Below are 24,899 nucleotides of genomic sequence, written 5' to 3'. Positions count from 1 at the left end.
TGTGCTGAGAAAGGAATTTGAAGTGAATAAGCTCCCCATTTTTGTATGAGGAGCTTCATAATCTGGAAGTGATGCACCAAATGTGAAATTGCAGTGTTTTTAACTTGGGTAGAGCCTGGTGCTAGTGGAATGGCTTAAAAAGGAAGGTAATTGGCTAATAGCAGGAGATTGTTGATCAGATCAGCTTTTAAAAAAACAGTGTTCAATATGGATTATAGTATTATTTGTTCGATGTTACTGTTTCATAGAGCATAAAGGTTTTGAAGCATTTGTTGCATCTAGGGTTTTCAGTATGAGCTTCATTGTGCATAAGACGGTTCCCATTTTGCATTTCTTCTTCTCAGTGTTTTGTTTATCTGTAGCACAGTAGTGTATTTATATAGCTATTTCTTAAAATTCACTTATCAGTTTGCTCTAGGCAAAAGTGCCTAAACTGAAGCCTTCAAAAAAACCCCTCTTCTTATAAGATACAGATAAATGTATTCATTATGGTCCAGCTTCAGTTAAAGGCTCAGCCTAATTTTGAATTCAGAGTGTGTCTTCTCCCAAGTACATAATTTAGTTCACTGCTACCCACCACTTCAGGCCTGACCTTGAGGAAGTAGAACTTTTCATCATTCTCATAAACTTGGGGGGGGTGGTGGGGTGGGGGTGTGTGTGTGTGTGCTCTGCTGGGCCAAGGAAAACACTCTTGTCACGACTGCCCTGAACATCTTAATCTGGTCAGATTTTAGCTGGAAAACCTTATCTGAGTTCAGTTGTCAGGGAAGAATGTATGAAGGAGAGTTTATCTGGGCTAAACAGCCTCTAAGTCAGTAAAGAATTCACAGATGGAAAACAACTGCTTCCATTGCACCCTGATAAGAACAGGAAGTCTGTGCCTTTTGCAAAACACAGGTATTTGTTTTGTTGCTCTTTTTGCGGGGCATGAGATGAATGCTGCACTAGGTGATATTCAAATTAACTTTGTGTTCCTAATAGGAAAAATTAGCTTTACATCTAATAAGTGTGCTCTCATCTTTACCGTGTTGTACTGACCCCCATGTTGTTTCCTCAGTCTAAAAATAAAAATGTGCTCAAAATCTACCCATCAACCCTGTGTATTTGACTTCACATCTTAAATCCAAGTGCAGCTCTTGTTTTTTAATACTTCTGTCCCAGAATAAATGTTCTGTAGATCTGTTACCCTGGTTGATGCCTTGGGTGGCTTCAGTGGGAAGCAGTGGGGCACTTGGCAAGGGAGTACCTTGGTCTTCAGAGTTGTTGCCCTGTGGTAACTGGCTGAACCCCCAGCCACTGAAAGAGCCTCACCTTCTGCCCGTGGAAGCTGAGAGGTGTGAGCCCTGCCCTCATTGCTGGAAGCTCAGGGTAACTGGGGAAAATTGTATAAATCTATATTGAAGGAACAAACTGTTCCTTTATCTCATATGTCATTTACCAAACCACCTCTTTCGTGGTTTTGTTACTTGGAACATGAAAGCATAGATACTTCACAACCTATTCATTAGATTTCTATCCGAAGTGTATCTGACTATGTGTCATGACATTTTCAGTGGTAATATCCGCAAAGGAGCTAAGTTGACACTTAACAAAAAACCAATCCGAAACCTTCGTTATGTGGGCATGTGGTGAAACATACTGTGCATTACAGCAGTTGATGGTTTAAGTCTGGTTGTGTGGAGTGAGGTGGTAGTGGTCTGATTTATTCAGCCATTATATCTGAGATGATTTTAAGCCCATTGCTATACTTGGACCATTGTGTTTAATAACCACTTATGAACTCTTCCCAGTGAAACTCTTTAATCTGTCTCTTAACTTGTTTATGCTTGTGGTCTCCAGAATACCTGTGGCAATGTGGTGGTAAATGTAGGTGTTACATGAAAGGCTAATTATTTTCAGTTATATTATGTCTGTTGTCTGCCAACTGCACTTGTTCTTATGTTGTGAGGAACAGTTTTCATGTAAATCAAGATTTTGATGTTTATCATAGCACTTGAGGCATCATTTTCCAAAACCAAAGGGTATTATCTGCTTTATATATCCTTGAATGTTCATTTCTCAGATTATCCTTGTAGCGTTTTTGTATTTTTTTTCAGTGCTATCGTACATTTTTAAATAACAGAGGCAGGATTCTTCTTCAGTAAGTTAGATATTTAAATGTTAAATAGCAGTGTCTGAGCTAATCATCCTTTGCCTCTAGGACAGGCAAGACAAAATATCCTTTGGCCTCCTGATTTTTCTCCCCTGGGTGGAATGGGTGCATGGATGACTAGCACAGGTAAAGGCAAATAGGCATCTGAAGTTTGAGGAGGTGTGTCCCACAGGGGGAACCAGAGCTGTGTGGTACACATTAGATTTGTTCAGCTGTACAGTAGCGTTTTGTGTTTTGGTCCCTCCCTACATATTCTTCATGTGTGATAACATACCCAAACATGGTTGAACTGATGTTCTCAGACAAGTGTTCACAGTATTCTCAAGGTCTCTTGAGGCATTTGTGTTGTCATTCATTATATATGTGAGAGACAGATTTACAATGGGTTTTCATGCTTTAGGTCGTGGTTGACTTAAAACAAAAGTGTTACATACCCCTCCCCAGCCCCTGACCAAAAAAGGAAGGCTGATTTAATCAAAGTAAGTGAAGTTCATTCTTTAAAGATAGGTCTTTACCACTTCGCCCATGTGTTACACATCTTACTCCATAACCTGGCCTCTTCTTTAAGGAAATGGCTTGTTTCCCAAGAGAACTACTGTAACATAACCCATTACCACCGGAACAGCTACATTTACATGTGTGGCCAGTTTACAGGTCATCATTGTATATGCACAGTAAGGGTTAGTTTTCCCACAGGAATTATGTGTTACTGCCTTGTCAGTATTGCAGGTTTGTTCTGCAGGTCTTCATAGATGGAGATCTGATATATTTAATATAAGAAAAGTCTCTGAAATGTGACTTAAAAAACCGGAAGTGCCATATGTTAAGTGTTCTTTAAAGGTCCAGGAGTACCACGTACTGAATAACATGACCTTTTGTGGCAATCTTTTGATTTAATTAGCATCAGTCTTCTCACTTATGCAACTGCTGTATGTCAAGTGGTAAGTTCCCTCTCAGCATTGCGCTGCTGAGTGCAAAGCCCTCTTGCCTAGGAAATGACACTCACTCTGTACACATAGTGCTTTGGCCGCTACCTACTTCCACTTTTTCATTGATTCAGGGTTTGATTAGTTGGAAAGTATATTTTAAAACATTTTCTTGTCTATGATTACTTTGAATAATGAAAAAAAAAAAACACCCCTCACAAATCACAGGATTATGTTTTATATATGGAAAGTGCTAGTGAGATTATTGGTTATTTCTTTAAATATGTGCACTGATCTTGGCACATACATTGTTTGTGAAGCCGGTAATGCTACCAGAGAACATTTGCTGTATAGTTAAATGCTGCTAGATTGTGTGTCATTATCTCGTTGTTCTTAATTGGAACTGTATTGAACTTAGGATCTGCAGAAATCTTAGTTTTTCTCTTTTAATTAAAAAATAATACTATTTTTTCTGACCTGATTATTGTGTCTGCTGTTCATCAGGGATAATTTGTATGTAATGATCCTTAAATTAAGCCTTGTGATTGACTTTCCACTGTTGTTCAGCTGTTTGTCTTCAACTTCTTCAGCTTCTGAAGTGTAGAGGATGCTCAGTGCCTATCTCAGTCGTCCTCTTTTTCTTCCATGCACAATTTATCATTGGCATTATTGCCCCATCTGCTTTGGGTCCCTTTAGTTTGGTGGGTGTGTTTTTGACATCCATGGAGCCTCACCCCTGTGGCACTTCGATGTGGGGGAGGATTTCAGGAGAGGAAGGAGGGCAGGACAAGTAGCACAGATCTCCTGTGCCCTGCCGGGAATAGAAGTGGAGCTCATGGAGGCATAGAGTCCTCTACGCTGCAGGGTCTCAGCTTCCCACAGTGTTGAGGCCTGGCTGGTGGGTCTGTACAGCAGTGGGGAATTCAGTAAGCCTTGAACTTGGTTTGTGTCTTCTGTGACATGAATAAGAAAGCTTTAATATTACTTAAAGTGGCTGAGTGGCATCTTCCAAATGAAATAGAGCATTGAGCAGGCATTGGGTGGCAGCAGAATAACAAGTATGACCTGTTGTCTCATTCACTGATGGCCATTTATCATGAGTGCTGAAGGGAGAGATTTTCACAAATGGTTGTGTGCAGTCACATAAACTCAACACATGGGAAACGTTTCAGGGACAGAGTCGTCCCTGCATGATCCTGCTGATCCCAGTGGTATTATTGACAGAAGGAGGACCTCTGAATATGATTTGATTATACAGGACTTCAGCAACTCGGGCAGATGTCAGTGTCCCTTTTGTGTTGCCCTCAGCTCCCCACTTCATTTCATCTTCCCTGTACCATGGCATAAGCCTGTCCTGCTGCCAGCATGTGGAATCCTCCCACCTTGTCAACTTGGCTGCACAATGTTGACCCCAACCTCATTTCCCATCACCAACATAAGTGTTTCTATTGCATTGGATTGAGAAATGGATATACAATAAAAACGAATCATTTTTGGGGAGGAAGATGTTATTTTCAACCCTCCAGTTCCTGGTGCTGCTGTGTGAGTCCCTGTGGCAGTATGAGTGAGGAGGGAAGCTGGGGGCAGGAGGGAGGTGGAATCGCTGCTTCTTGTAACATCAGGGTTTAATGTCAGTTTACACTGACCTTGGGATGGTGGTGTAGTGCAACGCTACTCTCGGTTAGAAAGATCAAGGTGCTGAGTTGATTCCTTAGTTGTGGTGCTGTTTGTTTGGTACTGGTGGTGGACAGGCCTTTGCTTACTAAGAGTCAGTTTTTTCATTGGAGGTAATAAGATCAGGCAGAAACAGAATAAAGATTAAAAGAAAGATGTAAAGAAGAGGAAAAACTTGGCTTTTATTATGAAAATAGATGTTTTTAATTGTTGACTGAACTTAATGTTACTTCTGAGCAACAATCACAGATTTTCTGGGGTCCATGGGTGGATTTCTGTGAACTTTGAGTCAGCAGTTCAAAAATAGATCCTGAACTGCTGTCGACACTCTGGGCAGCCCAATAATATTTTTTTTTTTTTCTATTTAACAGTTCTAAGGTATTAGAAAAAATATAGAAAAAAAGCTTTTATAGAAAATAATTTTGTTATTATTTCCTTTATCTGAAAATCTCCACTTACAGCCTTTTCACTAGCAGATGCAATTCATACTAGGGTAAACAGCAGCAGCCTTAGCTTGGTATTTCGTGGCATTCTCTTCAAGTCTGTTTATTGTGAGTTTCATATTATGTCATTTGGTTTCTGCTTAAGAGGTTGCCTCTACTTCTTTGGACAGCAGTGTTAATGATCATCTTCAAAAGTATATCATCAAATACCTGTTGAAAAAATTTAGTGTTGCAATTCAAGCCAGTAGGGAAAACTTCTGATTGATTTTCTGTTTAAAGTTATTGACGGTATGAAATATTGTCAGAGTAAGGAACATTTTCAATTATGTCCTATTTAATTTTAGAGAAGCAGTCAGAATGTCATAGTTAATTATGAAAAATCTAATTTTCAAGCTTAGATCCCTCCCTCTGCTCGAGAGCAATGGTTCATATCTTATCAGAGGTTAATTTCTTTCTTCATTTATATGAAATAAGTAAATTGAATACCATGCACTTGTCTGTGTGGGTGTGTTTTGGATGAGATCTTAAAAACTGAGATCCTGTTTATTCTGTGTGGGTGTTAAAGATCTCACTGTTATGCTATATGCTGTTTGCAAGTCGCTTAATACCTTCTACCCTTTGAGATGAGTATGTATCAGCAGTGTTATGTGTACATAGTTGCAAAATGTTTTGGGGTCCTTTAAAGTGAAAGGTCCTCCATGTGAGAGTGTCTTGCACACATTTATTGTGCCTATTGCTGTAGCGTTCTACACCATTTGTTAGTTTATTGTATTTGTGATTATTACTGCATTAATCAGTCTCAAAAAGTAATCATCTTTTTAATATTTTGAGCTGGCATAACTTAAGTTTCATCCAGACTTTTACAATGATACAAAAAATACTTAGCTGTGAATTGCTCACTAGCCTTCAGAAAGTACAGCAGTGGTTGTGGGGCTCGGTTCCTTGCTGAGAGCCCCGACTTACCCAGTTGCTGGTGGAAGATGAAAATATTCAGGATCTTGTAGAATAAAATCGTGCAACATTAATCAAGTATTTGGAAGTCCAGGAATTTACCCCTTTCTGTCGCATTTATGACTCCTTGTTCTTTGAAATCCCTCAGTCAGACGTATTATCATTTATAATAATCCGATTGGGGTGAGTTAGTCCATAATTTGTACTAATACCCAAAGAAAAGCATAATAATAGGTTAATATGGAGGTAATGTGTGGAGCTAAAGACAGCTTGGCCTGAAGATATTTCCATGGCAACAGAAAGGTCCCTACAGATGTCTTCCTTCTAAACTTGATGCTGTTTATTAAAGGCTGTCTGTAGTACAATCTGTAATTATCATTAGGTAAAGAAAGGTTGTGAACGTGGGTGGACTGCTTGGCTGACTGATTTGTTTAGCACAGCTTTGAAATACAGTTACAAAAGAATATTAAAAACCTGAGATCATTTAGCAGTTTCTCTCTGCAGGTAAGCTGAGACTTAATTTGAGACTGTTGGCTAATAAGAGTGAAGTATCCGAAGAACAGTATGGGGGGGATAAGGAGAAATGTTTTTAAACTCTTTTGGCACAATGACTGTTAACGATAAAAGAACATCAAACGTATGCTAGACAATTTAAAAAATGCAGAGCTACAGATAGTAAGGGACGTAATCCACAGTAAAATAAGGTTTTGTAAATAGCAAAAAGCGTCTGTAAGTAGAGGGAGACAAAGGAAACTGTACGACTTATCTAAAGGAGAAGATGAGAAAATGATGGATGACAGAAGAAGCTGGAATATGGATCAACCTTTCTCGCTTCTGTCTTTATGAAGAAGGTTAATTGGGATCAGCTGCTTAGCACAGTTGAAACTAACAGCAAGGTGGTAGGAACACATGGCAGAAAAAGGAAAGAACATGTTAAAGAACACTTTCATGAGTTGGATGCGTTCATATTTGTAAGCTTAGGGTGGTGTTTGTTATCCAAGCAACTAATGGAAGCAGTTTTGAATCTGAGCAATTACCATGTAAAAACCGTAAAGGACAAGTGAGATCTTGTAAGAGGGCACACAGAGTATGTTCTTAAACAGTCTGCAACTCCAAGACCTTCCTTCTTTCTCGGGTCAACCAGATTTGGTATCATGAACAATACTCAAACGCAAAACTCTTCAAAAGCAAGTGGTCATGAATAAGTGTAAACTGGAAGCTTTAAGACAGTTTTGTAATAGAGCACATAGGTTTTAAGTTTCCTAGTTACAGTACTGGGAACAAAAACAAGTGTAATGTTGGAATATAGTGAGCTTGTGAAACGGATTTTATGAAATGATTACTTGAGTGATTGATTTGGTGACACTGAAGCTCAGCTAGGATGGAGGAACAGTCCAAGTGTTCCTTCTCAACTTTGAGTGAGGCTTTGGTTAGAGTCATATATGCCATCTCAGAAACAATCTGAAGATTTACACTGTATGTAAGATGATTACTATGTGGATGACTGCAGACATACACAGGCATGCTATGTGGATGAGCACAAACACACAGAATAAATGGTGATGGTAGGCTGTCCAGCAGAAGGGTTTATCTAGTGGGATTATCAGTTTGTGGATGGTAGGATGCAGCTGAACAGAACCACAGGATCACAGGGTGGCTGGGGCAGGCAGGTGCTTCTCGAAATTGTCTGGTCCAGCCCTCTGGTCAAGTAGGGCCATCCAGAGCAGGTTGCTCAAGGCTATATCCTATCCATGTTTGCATATCTCCAAGGATGGAGGCTCTGCAGCCCCTCTCAGCATCTTGTTCCAGTGTTTGACCATATTCACAGTACAGAAGTTTTCTTTTATGTTTAAATGGAATTTTCTGTATTTTCATTTGTGCCATTGCTTCTTGGCTGTTCACTGGGCACCACTGAGAAGGATCCAGCTTCATCTTCTCTCTCCCATCAGGTATTTATTATAAACATTGATAAGATCCCCATGCCTTCTCTTCCTGTGGCTAAATAAAGCCTGTAAATTTCAAGCTGGACTGCAAGCACTGTAGAAGACCAGATTAAGATCAGTAAATTGGAGGTGAGATCCAGAATTGTTAAGAGGAAGATTAGTACAGGGAAGTGACATAATTTTAGAATGGAAAATCAAGCTGTTAAATGCATAGCATGAAATAATTGTATAGTAGTATTAATAGATAAATGTTTCTTTAGTCTATACAGGAGAAAAAGGGATAGTATTCAGATTTTTGAGAAGGTTGTTTATAGGCAGCACAATTAACTTTTGTGCTTCCTATTCTCTGAGATTATGATGAGAAGGTTTAGTTTTCCAAAGATAACCATGTAGCTTTAGTAATAGCTAAGCCCTCTTAACAGGCTGCCTCCTGGGGTTGTAAAACCCTAGTTCTTAAAGTTTTAAGAATAAATTGAACAAACCTTTCTAAATCTATATGGTTCAATTTTTAGGACAACAGAATCAATTAGCTCCTATCTTAATGTCACATGCAGTTTTACATTTCTGTGCCACTGTGATCATCTACAAAGGGATTTTTCTTTGTTGCAGGGGGCAGGGCATCCTTTGAATATGTTTTAGGATGTAGTCTGTCATCATTACTGTAGAATATTTTTCTTTAATGTTTTGCCTGGTTTTCAGTTAAGAACTGAAGCAAATGTGAAAACCTGAATCAGCTGGCAGAATTAGGGTGATCCTGTAACTCCCTGTAGTGTGTGCATGTCTGATTAGGGGCCAGCTGTGTCATTACTAGAGGAAAAAATTTAGCAGCAGTCCATTTTGCAGTGTTAATAAATTATGCCCTCGTGAGTTTTGTTCACTTGTTTTCCTGGAACTGACATTTTAAATTGTAGCTCAGTCAGAAGATGTTAGTTGATATTCATGGTAAGGTTCACGTCTGCATTTGAAATGTAGTGATTTCGGCAGCTAAGTAAACAGAGTAAGAGGGGAGGAGAAATGTAGCAAATAGATTTGTGAAATAATTTTTTGATAATATCTTGCATGAATAATATGGTACAGTGCTCTTCTGTTGATATTGGTAGTGAGGCATTTTGCATATTACTTTGTGGTACACAACCTCAGCTGAGATGGGAACAAGAATACACCGGCTCAGTAATAGAAAATCTGGTAAAAACAGGGACATCTCTGTCTACCTCAAGACAAGAGCAAATCAACCTTTGATTTATTGCTAGCCTGTCTCTACAGAACTTTGCCAATCCCTAATCAATGTCTAAAACTTGGCAAACATTAAAAAGCCGTGTTGACTACTTCTACAGCATTTTATATAAATCAACAAGACACAGAAGACAGAAGCTTTGTTATCATTTTCGCATCTCCTGGAAACCTTTTTATTGTTTATAAAGTTAACCCCTAATTATATCTGGGTTGGTGTGTGGGGAGAAAGGCAGTGGCCTTGCAAACAGTTGAGGCTGTTCCTCAAGCCTTGTGAACCTGAGCAATTTCTTTCACTTTGTCAGAGCCTCACAACTATTTTGTGCTTACCTGCAGCTTGCTATAACTACAGGAAGATTCCTGGGGGGTGGGTCTGTTTTATCTGAATTAGATAGTGAAGGTTGCTCAGTTCTAGAAATGAGAAAAGAGAGATTGAGGCACTTGTTTGAGACTAGTCAGTCTCCAAGTTGAATGATAAGCTGAGGTACTCTTCTTAACTATGTCTCATGCTCAATACACTTTTTCAATGCTGTAAGGACTGAGTCATCTGCTAGTTTTCCATAGAAATGAAAAAAAGCTTTATATATATAAAGATTTTCTTTATAAACTAGATAGATAAGGAAGGAGGTGCCTGCTTCAGTCTCTGTGCTTTATGCACACATGGAGTGAATGACTGATGTTGCTATAATCTGTGTCATCTCTAGGTGAGGTGAGTAACGTCATACAGCCATACAGTCTTTCCTCCCTTAGCTGTGGTTGTGATGGAAGTTTAGATTTATATTGCATTGGGATGTAGAAAATTCTGTTGCAGGATAGGAGCCCCTTCTTGTAGCATCTAGTCCTGTTTTCAACCCACCCTACACCCTGAAAAAAAAAAGTAATTTCTCCTGTAGACTAATCAATGCAAAAATACATTTGTGTTTGAGGACATGTTTGTTTGGGGTTTTTTATTTTCCAAGTGTTCTTCAGCAGAAGAATGGCTGAATCTATATTTATTTTAACTCTCCATACCTCCCTACCATCAGGTAGAGAAGGGTGCAGAAGAACCTTTCTGAAGGATTTTGAAGTATAGAAGTTGTGCATGATCAAAGCCAAAGCATTTGAACGTAATGCTATATGTTGCATTGCTTACTTGCTTATGCTTCATGGATGTTAGAGAAATACACTTGTTTTTCATGCTCAGTTGATATGTCCCAGTCATAGTTATAATCAAAAACAGGGGCAGTGATATATTTAGTGTGCTTGTTAATGTCAACATGGAGTTTGCATTTTCAGCTCTGTAGGAGTTAGGAACACGTAGCAGTGTTACAGTTGGAGGAGCACTGGAGTAAAGCGGGGATGTCTCTGTGGACACTTAAGTCTTTTCTTAAATAGTCTTTGAAAACAAAAAAGCAGTGATGAGCATCCTGTTTCACCGAACTCTGATATGCTGTTGGGTTTTAGATGCTTAAAGCAATGTGGTCACTGCTTGCAACTCAAAGAAAATACGTTTTCCTTTCAAGCGCGGTGTTCTGCCCTTGCTGTTTTGTACTCTCTGAGCTGGCTGTGCATGCCCAGTTCAGAGAGATGTTGCTTGACATTTTCCTCTTCGCTGGGTCAGTTAAGGTAACCGCTTGGCTTCAAGTGTTACAAAGAAAATAAGCTTCATACCCTCACATTTAAAAGCTTAAAGTCCGTTGGAGACTAGCCTGATTTTAAGATACCTTTCTGTAGCAGTCATTGTAATAGGTTTCTGAACAGAGCATTAAGCTGCAAGACAGCTGTTACCTGAAAGAATTGTGTTTATTATTGCTAGAAAGTAGTAGTGAAAAGGACTTTGAAAAGAAAATACAGGCTTAGTCTGCAAGGGATTGGAGTTGAAAGTGCCTGAACAGTGACTGGTGCTCTGGAAAATACGCAATTTTTAAAGAGATACAGGGAGATAGCACACCAGCTGGCTTTGCTGTACCATGTGAGTCTGAGTTCACAATCTAGATTTTGCGAGGATGCCAACTTCACAAAGAATGGGGTCCAAGTGTCGAAACTCAGATATATCTGTTCGTAGAACTGTAGCTATACTACGATGAAAATATAGTTTAACAGTAGTAAAAAAACCCAAAACATTGCATCATGGAAGGTATTAGAAAAAAATACCGAACCAGTATGTTTCATTTACAATGACCCCATACAAGCTTGCTATGCTGTGTCAGGGAGGGAAAAAAAAGGGGGGGAGCCCCTTCAGAAGAAGGAATCTGAGAAGCATGTGTCATGACACAGCTTTCTTTTTGAAAGAAACTGCTTGCTACTGTATATAGCAAACGTCTGGGGTCTTTTTGTTTGTTTGCTTGCTTGTATTTTTTCAAACTTCTACAATCTTGAACATACTGTTACAGGAACATTTTCTCCCCTGTTTCTATACTTCACCTTTGACCTAGAAAAGCTGCGAGAAACAGTGCAGCAAGCATAGTCTGGGAAGTTTTTTGGATTTGGATTGCCTTTAAAGACAAGCTTTTGGATTCTTAGTGCATAGACTCACCAGGGCTCAGAGCATATCTGAAGATATTTGCTGTTGAATCTTCAGTGTTTGCATGGTATACTTTCTGACTTAAATATGGAAATTTATAATGTTTGTCCCCTGACCGTGACTGCAGATAGCACATTTGATTATGCATGGAAAAAAATCCATCAAGAATGTCCTCCAATTTTTGTAAAGTTTTCAGTTTCAGACTAATAGCTCTTTTTCCTAGCTGTGACTGTAGCCGAGATCAGAATAAAACCCTGTTACCCGCAGAGTGTTAGTAGTGATTAAAAACAGCTCCTAATGTAAAAAAATTGGTTTCTCCTTGGTGGAGACGTTCTGGTATCAAATTTAATCTCCCTCCTGCTGTTCCAGTGGTTGGACTAGCATGTCTGGGAAGAAAGTCAAAGTAAGTTTTGGAAGACATTGCATAACAGCATAAATCAGTAATTCTGGAAGAGAAGGTAGTTTCAGGGGCCAGGGGGTGGGGAGCTGCTGAGAAGAAGATGCTTTTATTATGGTTTGCTTAAGTATGGAGTGCAAAGTAGAGCGTGGAAAGGCTGTGCCCCATGATCTCTGTGGGTGGTAGGAGATAATGTTTAGTATGTGGGAATGGCCTTTAGGGACATCGTCTTTATAATGCTATCTGATTTAAAACTAAAAATAAGACTAGATGAAGCCATCTTAAGATATCTTGTAATACTGTGCCCTCAAGTCTACTATAAGAGCCACATGATGATGTTTGATAGAATAGGATTTAGCTGCTCTTGTAACTGGTAATGCTGTATCTGTTGCTTAGGTTCTCTTTCTTCTTTGATCTTTGTGTCCCCAAATGTCTTTCTGTGGAAGCTCTTGTCCTTCTGTGGCTGCAAACCATAAGGAAATGGCAGTAATTCCCACTACTTCTACCTGGTTCTGATGGGAAGATAGCAATGATGTTCTCTCCAGAAACTTTGCTACATTTCCTCAACACAAATTAAATACTTCTTTTACTTCTGGAAATTTTTCACTTGACTTCTAATACCAAGTTGGGTAGCACAGAAGAAATGCAAAGCCATTAAAAATAGCCTATGTCAAGAAAGGAGATCTTTAGATCAGGTCGTTCTGTATGAACAATTAAAAATAAAGACCATGCTTCTTTCAGAAGGACCTCCAAGATCATTACACTGAAATTTCTGATGGTTCACTAGAGAACTAACAGTAGTCCCAGTGCTCCTCAGGCCTTTGCTGAGGGATGTATCCTGTTGGACAAAAATACTTACGTGGGCTGACTCCTAGGAAGAAGCATATGAACCTGCATTAATTACTGACACATTCTCTTTGAAGAATACTGGAATACCCAAAGGAGCAAACCGATGTAAAATTCATGCTGGAGTTTCTTTAAATGGATCCTTTCCTAATAAGATTGTAAATTCAGTGAATTATGAATGTCTTGCATGGAGGAGGCCTGTGGATGTGGCACAGGAGGGGATAGAGCCAAGGTGAGGGGATATCTGTGTCTCTTCCAAGCCTTTTTGGCCAGTAACATGAAGGAAACAGCACAGGAGTAGTAACTCATGGTTGAGATCGACCTAGGACATCTATCTTTGTTAGTTCGATAATTTTTAGGAATGGTTTAGATTTATTGTCTTGAACTTGCACATTGTGAAAAGAATGATTAATGAAATTTGCAAGTATAAAAAGCTTTTGCAAACCAAGATGGTTTATTTCTGAGAGTTCTCTACCTCTTTAGATGCAGTGATTTCAATACCTGTCTGAAGATTAAATTTCTTTGCTTTCTCTGGGGGATAAATCAATGACAGGATCAAAAGTGAAAAGCAGGATCAGGAAGTGTTTGACCTGTCTTGAAGAGTGAGACTGAACAAAGCTTCTTAATTTCTTCTGTTTGCATACATTTTCCCCATTATTTTTTGTGTACCTTTTAATTCTGATTTATTTTCCTGTTACCAGAAACTTTTTGTATTGAGTACCAACTTAGCTGTACAAGTTGGGAACTCAGATGTGTCCTATAAACCTAAGAATTTTCTCTGGAAATTCAAGCCGTGGGTAACCTTGGAAGATTTGTCTAAGGTGGACCTCATTTCAACACAGAAGCTTTGCAAAAATACATTGTGTTTTGTTTTCAGGTCTTTCAAGCCTTTGAAGAGTCTTGGCAGTGCTGTGCCTCTGAGGTTAGCTGGGTCTGAAATGAGATCATATTTGGGGTAGTCTGAAGAATGAGAAATGGGTTTGGTTTGGGAGACAGAATGTTTCAGCTGGCTACAATTTTCTTGAATCTTAAACAAGCACTGAATTTGCTTTGGGTTGTACCCGTAAGTTCTGGCAAATACTGCTTTGCCTAAGTCAGTTCATTCACCCTCAGTGCAAAACACATGCAAAAGGTTTCCTGGGGAGTATGTGCCTCCAACTCTTTCCCCCTCTGGTAATTTATGCTGCAGCAGTTGGGAGACTGGAGCAGAATAACCTTTACTGGTTAACTGACAAAGAAGAAAGAAATGGAAGGAACCATTATTTTCCTGTCAAGATTTCCCTGAAACAAAGAGGTGCAGAATTATGCATGCTGAGGGGTGTCTTTGGTCCTTTGATTAACAGCGGAGGCCCAATTTTGCCATCAAAAGCGTTCTTAATTATAAGCCCCATTGAAAAGGCTGCATTGAACGCTGTAGAAATGATACTACAGGAGCATGTCTGTTTTTGCTTAGGTGATCTGCAAGCATTTTCTGGGATTGTTTTATTAAAATAATTGGGAATACACTGAGAATACAAGAGAAAACTGGAAATGTCTGTTATTTTTTTTCAGTTTCATCGCAGCAGAAGGCATTGCATCAGTGAGGAACTCAAATAGCTGGTCCTGGCTTGAGTGTGAGAAAGCCTCCTGCGTTGGTACCTTAGCAAAGCCTGATACTCTCCCCATGCAGCTGGTTGACATAATGTGTATCACAAGGTCTTCCTCAAATAAAAGACATCCGTCTTGGTTATTTTACGAGTCTGCTGATTAAAGAGATTTTATTGTAATTACTATGACTAAAAGGCTACAGCAGAAGATGGAAATGTTAATTTACAATCTGCTTGCTGACCAAGTGTCATGTGATAATAGATTGGGACAGACTGTGGTTTGCAAATGGACCTGAATTTTCAGAGCCACTAATTTGAAGTGGCAGATAAAGTACCAGCATGTACATTTCAAAAGGAACATGTTTGATTAACCAGCTATAGCGCAGCAGTGGTTGTTTGACAGGTTGGTTGAGAAATGATCACCTTTGGTTTTTACACTGGTGGCAGCAATGTACATGGTAGAGGAGGAGAAGGAAGTAGCAGAAGGACAGATGGACAGAGCTTGAAGGTAAATCTCAGCTTTGTAGTAAGCAGACTGTGCTCCAGACCCACCACAGCACTTATGTTCCCAATTTCCAATTAAACAAAGGGGATTTAGGTACTGAACTAAATATGTAAATCAGGTCTTTAATTCTGTTAATCTCTTAGTGATGTGTATGTAGTCACAGATGCAGCTAATTAATTAAAAAAAAAAAATAAAAATTTCCGGCTGTAGTGTTGGCCTTGCTCTTTTTTCAGTGGCTTTATAGCTCAGGAAGCAAGGTGTCAGGCACCCTTGCTCTGTGATGGTGCCAAAGGAATTGAAGGAGTTTCATAGTTGTGGGCTCAGGTGTTTCAAATGATACTAGAGATGGCAGCCTGATAGTGCTTCAGAAGGGTATTAATGTATCTGTGGAAATTTTGAAGTATTCTGTAGCAGAGGAATAATACTTTCTGAAATCCCCCATCTTGGTCTACATGTTCTATTAAGAAGATTATCATAACGTGTAAACTTAGAAAACAGTTTCTGCAAATTTTGGTTCTTTATGTATGCTACTGAAACCTTCTGTGTAGTTAAATTTATATACAGCACCGCCAAGCCTTGTTACAGACTCTTAATAGGTCACTGTACTGAAACTTTTAATTGTAACTGTCTTGAACTAAAAATAAACTAAAAGAATATTGTATGTTTAAGTTCTTACTCTGGAAAGTGATATTATGTTACTGAAAGAATAGTTTGCAGTGCAAAACACTTTTGTATTGTGGCTTCAAAGTAAAGGTTTTGTATTAGTCACTCTAAAAACATTGTGTATCCCATAGCATCATGCAGAACTTTGTTTTTTTTGAAAATTTAATACTGTTGTGTGTGATAATTGAAAAACAGGAATAGAGCTTAAATGCAGATTCATTAGAGTTGACAAATGGGTGTTTACGTAGACACTGTTGCTTTACAGAGTGATGGCACACTGCTGTATACCCTCTGAATTATATGTGAACTGCAAATGGTCGATTGCAGTTGTGTTCCAGAGGTGACAATGGAAATGAGGAGTTGAAATAGCCTATGGCTTTGTCTCATTTACACCCTGAAGGACTGCAAGTTGGAAGCAGCAAGTGTGTGTGCACTGTATATTAGGGATTTGTTTCTGGGCAGTTGTCACTGCAATATATTATATGCACAGTACAAAAATATTAATTGATGAATGTCACAAGTGGCTGCTGAATTTCTGAAGAAGATCTAAGAAGCCAGAACTGAAAGAGGCATTTTAGTGATTGGCCCCCAAGGAGCAGATTCATAACCACAACTTGACATCTAATGGAACTAGAGCTGATTTGACTAGAATTCGCTCTCTGCTGCTTTGATCTTTGATGAGACAGTGGGTTGTGCTGGTCAGGACAGTGGGTTGTGCTGGTCTAACACTGTCATAAGCAGAAATGAGTTGGAAATTCTCAAACTAAAATGTTCATTAGGATGTTGAGGGGAATTGCAGTAAAAACCTAACTGGCTAAAGAGAAAAACTGGTGTTCATTGGGTTTTTTTCTAAAGAGTTTTCAATGGGGGGAAAAAAGAGATACTCAAGTGAAGTCAATGTTCTATGCTGATTTTTCAGATGTAGAAGCTGAAAAAGGGAGTAGAAGCTCAGTGGTACAAAGAATAACCCTGGTCTCAAAAAAAGTATGTCTGTATGTCTTTATGTCTTTACAGTTAGGTCTGTATACGTTTAGATAAATTATAATACGAATATATACACAAACATATACTATATCTATAGAATTATTTATTTTTATTTATATTTTATACTTTGTGTGTTTGTCTATATATAAACAATTATTATTATTTCACTGTTCTTGATGGATCCCAAAATGAGTGGATTTGGGATGCATATTAATATAGACAGATGCATTCTCAGGCTTGAGCTTATATAAAAGCCTTGGCACTTGTTGGTGTCAGTTTACAGGCAGAATGTTGAAAAGGATGGAATAACTTGGTACTGTAGTCAATGATGAGGCAGGTGTTTGAATTATGAGATGCCCCTTTTGGAGTGGCAAAACTTGCCAAGTTCGCTGGCAATTCTGGATTCCACCAAAGTGTTAATGCTAAAGCAAAAGCATTGGTCTGACCCATTCACTACCCTGAAATGTGTGTGATGCATTTGTTGACGTCACATCTCTTAAAGTTAATAAGACAAGATGTCAGTGGATCTGTTACCATTTTATTGGGATGTCATTTGTGATAGAGATGATATGCCATAAAAGTAGTTGCTGACCTATGTGTAATTATATTGTGAGCATGAGTGCTGCTGCAGTGGAAATCTGTATTCAAGAAACTATGGAGGAACTACCAAAAGCTGCATCAGACCTTGAACTAGTCCCAGATTCTGAATGAGAGACAGGGGAGGAGGGCAAATAAATCTTGACAACATGTAGCACTGATAAAGAGCACCCGCACTTTAGTGCCAAATAAAGCTGCTTCACCTTGCTGTCATTTTGGCAGGCTTTGAAGGTGGCTGGGGTGAAATTTCTAGCCAATGACAACATTGAGTAGCTCCTGTGGACCTGGTCCCGGGCAGCCAGTGGTGAGTCTGCCAAGGGCTTTGTGAAGGAGTGGGGTTTTGGAGATGAGCTTGAGTGTATCAGATTGTTGTTTAGTCAGTTGTTTGTTTTTTTTTCCAATGTTTCAATTTTTGTGAATTCATTCACAGTTTTGACAGAGCTTGAAGTGTTATTGTTGCGTTGTGTCATCACTTCAATGCAAGTGGGCTACAAGGGGGTGGATCCAGCTTTTGCCCTGGGCACTGTCATCGACACCTTGAATTACTTCCTTGCACCCTCAATCTTACTTTCACTCTCAATGAAAGGAAAGGTGATACTTATTGATTATAAACAAACTTTTGGAGGTCTCAAGACAAGTAGTCCCGTATTCCCAGAGCTCAGAGGCAAAGCATGTCATCTCTTGACATGGCTCTACCAGGAGTGGTGTTTATTGCCCTGCCACCAGCCCCATCCATAAAAGAGATTTTTCTATGCAGTGAATGTAGCAGCACCGTGTGGCTGGGATAAAAGTGTGATTCATCACCCCAAAATAAGTGTTGTGCTGGTTGTAGCTGCCAAATAGTCAGCCATCAGTTTCTTCCCTGTTAAGCATTTACCACCGCTCTGACTGTGGTGTAAGCAGATGGCCAGTGGAGGCAGTTAACAATTGATGAAGTTAGTCATTGCTGGAGCACAGTGGTGGTCTTGTAACTGCCCAGGGCTTTTAGAGACACATGAGGTCAGGTCTGCAAGTCCTCACATTAATGCCTGGTCTTCTATTGGTAGTAATCTTGGTAGTTTAGGCGAGCAAAAAGATTATAGCTCATAGTTCTTGGAGATCAGTTGAATTTAGTCGCTATTAATGGAAAATAAAATTCGGTTTTCATGTTTACAGTCTACTTCATGAGAAATTGTTATTCTGTAAGGGGAGCCCATTCAATGCATCACTCAGCTGCAAACTGAACTTGTTCACAGGCACCGGTGCCATTTATTAACCACACAGTGTAACTTGTTTGTTAAAACAAGTGTTGTTTATTAACTTTCCATTTGTTTTATATGTATAGTAAGAATATGTAAATTACAAAGTGTACCAGATTATGATGTGACTTCAGTAATACGAGCTCATTAAATATCTTAATTTTTAATAGTGTTATGATGCACTGTAAAACAGAAAAGACAGTAATTCACATGCCCCCTACTCATTCTTTCGAATCTCCTATCTGGAACCTCCTGTTCCAAAATGGCTGTCATGATGAAAAAAATGAATCTTACTCCATTTTATCGAAGTAATTAATTACCATATAGATATTGTCATTGTGTTGGTCGCTTCAGAATTTTGTGTTGAGAATGAGTTAAACCACTTCACTGGTTTATGGTAATAAATATTCTTAATACCTGTGATTCTTTTGGTTGCCCTAAAACTATTAATATCCTTTCAGGGAAAACCAGGCTGAAGTTAAAATTCAATATTCTGGACATCTTTTAAGTCTAGTGCCTCTAAAAGCATATAAATGGTGCCTCATTTAAAGAAGTGGCTTTCTGGAGCATCCTATAGCCACCTCTGTTTGGATGAGTAAAATTATGCTCTTTCTGCTTCCTCCTGTGTTCTTTATATTTTTACTTCATCTTCATTCTGACCACACCTACTTTTGGCCATAGGTTAATCTGGACAAAACATTGGGGATATTGGCAGATCGAGGAAATCAGAGTTTCTGAATAAGACTATTCCTTTTATTGAGGCACTTTGCTTCTCTTACTTGTTACTTATGCATTTTCAACTTGGCGTCTACAGTTAGGAATTAGAAAGGGCTGAGTAAACAACTCCTAACTGAAATCTTACTTACCCTTTTGTATGTTGTAATTAGGGCAAGAGTTGCCTCCTTCATTATACAAGTGGAATATTAGAAAAATTACCAAGTGATGTGTCTTCTTATCACAGCTTTAGCCCATTTCAGTGCTTGTGCATAGGCTGGTACTTGGACCTGGTTAATAAGGGTAAGCGTTTTTGCTGGAAGCCCAGAGGGCTGATCTAGTCCTCGGGGATAACAGCAGTTCTACTCATCCGAGGAGTTCTCTGGCCCCTCTTTGCTCTACTGAGTATAGGAAAAGATTAAATTCCTGTAGCTCGCATGCAAACATTTACATTGTAGACATCCAACTACAGGAGCAGGGAATATTATCCCTACCCGAACCCTGTTTGTGGTACACTGTTATGATGGCAGGTGTCAGTGTATTTTTTGCAAGATTCAAAGTACACTCTCTTCAAATATTCATAAAGGCTACTTAAGTCTAATGCGTATTTTGTTGTTTCATTGTTATAATAATAAAAGCAGTTTGACATGCTATTTTCACCATCAGTAAATTTTCTGGATTTTATTCTATGTATGTTGATTCATTGGCTTCAGCTGTAGTGTTTTACCGTGCTTATTTTGTGGTTAACTTAAAGTGAACTAAAAACCAGCTCTCAAAACTCATAGCAAGATTTCAAAAGACATGTTGACCCATAAGTACCATAAGCAGAATAATATTTGATAACTAAGTAGCTCTCAAATTTCATAAGCTGCTTACCTGTTAAGGAAGGATTTTATCTAGATAAATTAATCAATAGCAGTAACACATCAGAAATACCGTGTTATGATATTTTAAACAGATTATATATTTTGGGTTTTAAGCCACTGTATTCTAGTTTGGGAGAACTTTTATTTGCATATATCCTGTTGTTTGAGGAGAGAAAGTTCAGTGCTAGTTGTGGTTTCAAGATCATCTGGCCCAGCGATGTTCTCTTCCCCCTGTTCATACACACCTGTACAAAGGAAATGAGAGACTCTAAGAATTAAAAGCAGAGGGCTTTCTTTTCCTAATTTTATTTCTTAGAATCTTTAGTTATAACTTAGATAAACTAAATGGGTTAATCTATTAAAATTTCTCTCATGTAATTGTTTGGACTTTTTTTCTTCTTCCTTAATTTTTAGTCATTATCAAGAATGCATGTGGAGGTAAAATGAATGGCATACTTCATACTATTTAGATACTAAAGATCTGGCCTTTCTGATGGATTTTAAAAATTGAAGACGAGACCCAATGATGCCTGTTCCCTAGGAGGATTTGACTGCTTGTTTGAGAATAGCTAGACTAGTTCTTTTACTGGATGAAGCTAATCTGTAAAACCTTTCAAGCAGGAGATGCTTATTGAACTCAATGTGAGCTTAACAGTACCTTTCCAAGAACCACCAGTTACCGTATTTGTTGTCTTTATTGTATACAATTGCTATTGTGAGTGCTGCATTGTAGTTGTAAGATATATTTCTGTATCTTGAAAGAGTTAGAGTAAACTAATTTTCCAGCAGTAACTGGCTTAGCCTCACAATGGTAAACATATCCCTCTATGGTATACTGTTATCTTCTATGATATCCTGTTACTTCAGGATACAAGGAAGATGTGATTTGTAGTGTCATGATCTTGGTGTGTAATCAGTGTTTCTAAGAGCATATGTATCATATTCATTAATACTGTTCTGTGTATCTTTGGACACAGGTAGGATGAAGGCAAGTCATGAATTAGGTTTTACTTGCCAAACTGCTCCTTTTTCCTAGATTTATATCTTATGTAATAGTATAAAAAGTTTGGTTGTTTTGTCTTATTAAGGTTCCTTAGTCTTTCACGTCTAAGTACATCAAGGCCAGCATTTTGAAACAGCATTGATGCCTGAAGCACGGCCCAGTCTGCAAATTCTGGTCTAAACAAATGTTCTTTCTCTTTTTGAGATGCTGACTATGAAAAAATAACCTGAGATTTCCCTCAGTAGATTCTCACATTCAGTCATTTTATTGGCAGCCAGCCGGCCCTACTCTTAACAACCAGCCCTATTGGGACATATTTTTCGTAGTCAGAGTGGATCAATTGATAAGGTGTTTTTGTGGCTGTTGGGAAAACTGTTCTCTCAGAATAGGAGTCATTAGCAACAGCCCTGGTCACTCTAATGCCTGAATCCCATGGGACTGGTGTCTGGGCTCTAATGTTATGCTGAACACATAATACAACATAAATTGAAATAAGCAAATTGTGGAGCATGATATGTTCGCATACAAAACAAAATTAGAATTTGGCAAGCAAAATCTGCTTCCTTTAATCTATGAGTGTATCAGCTTTGTTGTATTCCTCCACGTAGCACAGCCACTTGTAGTTAGTCTTTGGGCTAATAGAGCTGGCTTTGTAAAGTCCAAGTGATGACCTTTCAGTATGATTGCTAACTTACTTTAAACTTAGTAAAATTGCAGACAGTGACAGACAGTAAAATATAACTTATTTTCCTTCCATATAAGAACAACATGCTTTTTAAAAGGGAGGGTAAGGAAGAAAATGTTGATAAAGATTGTCATTACATTCCAGGATAATAATGCAATAAAGCTATCAGTTGTATCCTATGCGGGCACTAGATTAGTTAGTAATTGAATATAAATTGCTGTCTAAGCTGTAGAGTCACTGGGTTTGAAGTTAAACAGAATCCTCAGAAATGCTTAGTGCACTTGAGGAATAGGCCCTTGTAGATCAGAGTTCTTGTTACTGTGTAATATGATGAAGTACCTCATCGGTCGAAGACCACCTGGGTTTCTATTAACTGTGAGTCATTCTATTAAAATCTTGTAATGGGATTATAAACAGTCTTTTCACAGCACTGTTGTCTTGTTAAATGATGTCCATGTCAGCTAGTGGCTTGGATACCTAGTCCATACGCAAGTGTGAATCTGACTTTCTTTTTCTCTTAATTCTCTATGCAGCAAAATAAATGGACAGTTAGCCTGATCTGTTCATGAAGTGAAACGTCATTAGGGATTTCGGTGTCAGAATTCAAAACTGACATCCTTAAGTCTTCTGTTTGACCACAAAAATTTGGAGGAATGTTTGTTTTGTTTTGTTTTGTTTTTTTAATAATACATTACATTTCTTAGGGCCTAAAGTCTTGTGTGTGTGGTCCTTTTAAAACGTAGCACAGCTCAGTGATGTGTGCATCTAATCAGGATTAGGAAGATAGGTGATCTGTATATCTCCTGTTGAGGGTATCTGACCCTTTATTGCTCTGACTCAGACTCTGCTTAAGATGCCCTGAAACTTTTTATTTTAAAACAGGGAAATAGAGGGTAATGTTCCTGCCCTCTTTTTTACCTAGAAGCATGGATCACTTCACCACTAATGATGTGGAAGACCTGGGTTCAGTTTGTACCAGTGCCCAGAGAGATTAAAACCTGTCTCCCATACTTGTGAGGAGAGCTCTATTTATGAGGCTTGTTATGGTTTACGAGGTACAGTTATGAAACTGTTCTGAGATGGGATCCTTCTCATGCATCCTTTTCAAACTGGTCTGCTTTACAGGTTTTAAGATTTACAGCACAGGAAGAGAGAGAGAGAATATTTTGATCATAGTTTACTTGCTAGGCAAATTTTCAAGAGTGTTGTTCTCCACAGGAATTTTTCTCTTAACTGGACAGGTATTACCAGACAAGTAATTCATGACATCTTGATTCTGTGAGAGACAGATGATTTTAGCATCTAATTCCTACTGTGCGCTATTTGCAGTCTACCCACGTGCCACATCTGGCACACAGGCTAGAGGTTGCTGACAGCTGTGCTAGAGGAAAGCAGGCTCACACCATCTCACATGTTGCTTACAAAATACTCTTCATTGATTTCATCCAGTGATCATCTAAAATAACATGGGACCAGATCTCAAGTGTCTCTCCTCAATGTCTACTCATTGAGGAGTGGAGTAGTCATTATTTTCCTAAAAAATGTGAAGCAAAGGTTGGTGTGAGACTCAGGTCTCCCAACTGCACTTTCCTTGTTTTCAGAAGGGACTTCAGGGATGTAGAAGAGGACTCTGGTGCTGGAGTCTGATGGCAGGCACCGTCAGGAGAGACCACTTACTTGCTAGCTTATTTAGGTGAGCTTCTGTTCAGTATGATGGGTTTTATTTGTTGGGCACTTTTTTTTTTTAGTACAATGTTAATCTGAAGTGCTTAACTCGGTAGTCTATAATTAATGAGGTCATGAGAAAATGTTCCTTGTCAGGATTTTCCATACCTGCTCATTTTCATAGCACCTTCAACCTTTCTTTGGAAGACTGGCATGTTCACAATGCGTGTTCAAGATGCAAGTGGTAGACCTATTGTTCTTTGCTGGTGTGGCAATTACTGTGACATACATTTCTTGCAAAATACACGCAAGATGAGCTTCTTGCCACGACCAATGTATCTGTAAAGATGAGAAATATCTGGCAAACTTGCCCATGTGTAATGGGTTGGAAGTCATGGACTAAGCAAGCTGTTGAAGTAGCAAGGAGAGTACTGCAAAAGGGTATTATATAGACTATCTGAGTATGATTTTTATTTATACCATCATTATGCCTCTAAAATATTTTTTGGCAGGTGAGGGAGTGGTTGGCTCTGTACCAACCAAGCAGGGTAATTTCTGTTGTGAAACAAGGATACCATAGGGTGAACATTTAGAGCTGGTCCAGAGGAAGGCCACAAAAATGATCAGAGGGCTGAAACATCTCTCCTTTGAAGAAAGACTGAGAGAGTTAGAGTTACTCAGCCAGGAGAAAAGAAGGATCCAGGGAGACCTTACAGCAGCCTTTCAGTACTTAAACAGTGCTTATAAGATGGATGGAGAAAGTCTTTTTACCAAGGCCTGTAGTGGCAGCACAAGGGGCAATGGTTTTAAACCAAAAGAGCATAGATTTGGAGTGGACATAAGAAATGTTTTATGATGAGCATGGTGAGACTCTGAAACAGGTTGTCCAGAGAACCTGTGGATGCCCCGTCATTTTAGGCATTCACGGTCAGGTTGGACAGGCCTTTCAGCAACCTGATCTAGGGGAGTGGCCTAGATGATCTTTGCAGGTCACTTCCAACCCAAACCATTTTATGATTCTAAATGGAGCAAAAGGGAGTGCCCGAGCTGATCAGCACAATTACGCTGTGGCTTTGCCTCAAGTAACACCACAGAGGAACCATGGCCCTATCTACTCAGGTGTTGCTCTGCGTCAGAAGCTGTCTTCTGTATTGCTTGAATGTAGAAGCCTTGAATTACTGAAGCAAACTTGTGAGACACCAAGCCATTTATGAAGCAGCTGCACTTTACAGCTTTTAGATTTCTCACGTTAGATTTTCATGGCTGTAACATGCAATTATGCATATATTAAAGCTAGAGATACTCTTTTTAATTCGGGGGGGGGGGGG

General features: G+C 38.9%; 1 protein-coding gene across 4 annotated transcripts in view; it reads left to right on the top strand.

Moving 5' to 3' along the window:
* KLF12 (Kruppel like factor 12) overlaps nt 1–24,899 on the top strand; it is a 187,532-nt gene that overhangs the window by 54,282 nt on the left and 108,351 nt on the right. For 3 of the 4 annotated variants that reach the window (XM_026843460.1, XM_026843432.1, XM_026843449.1), the window contains one exon: nt 13,943–13,987. The exons of the other annotated variant lie outside the window; for it this stretch is intronic. In XM_026843460.1, the coding sequence (XP_026699261.1) occupies nt 13,943–13,987 (45 nt within the window). The remainder of the gene's footprint in view (nt 1–13,942; nt 13,988–24,899) is intronic. 4 annotated transcript variants of the gene reach the window in all.

This window comes from Athene cunicularia (genome assembly GCF_003259725.1).
Source record: "Athene cunicularia isolate RWA chromosome 1 unlocalized genomic scaffold, athCun1 chr1_part1, whole genome shotgun sequence".
Classification (NCBI taxonomy): domain Eukaryota; kingdom Metazoa; phylum Chordata; class Aves; order Strigiformes; family Strigidae; genus Athene; species Athene cunicularia.
This window is presented reverse-complemented; position numbering and strand designations above follow the sequence as displayed.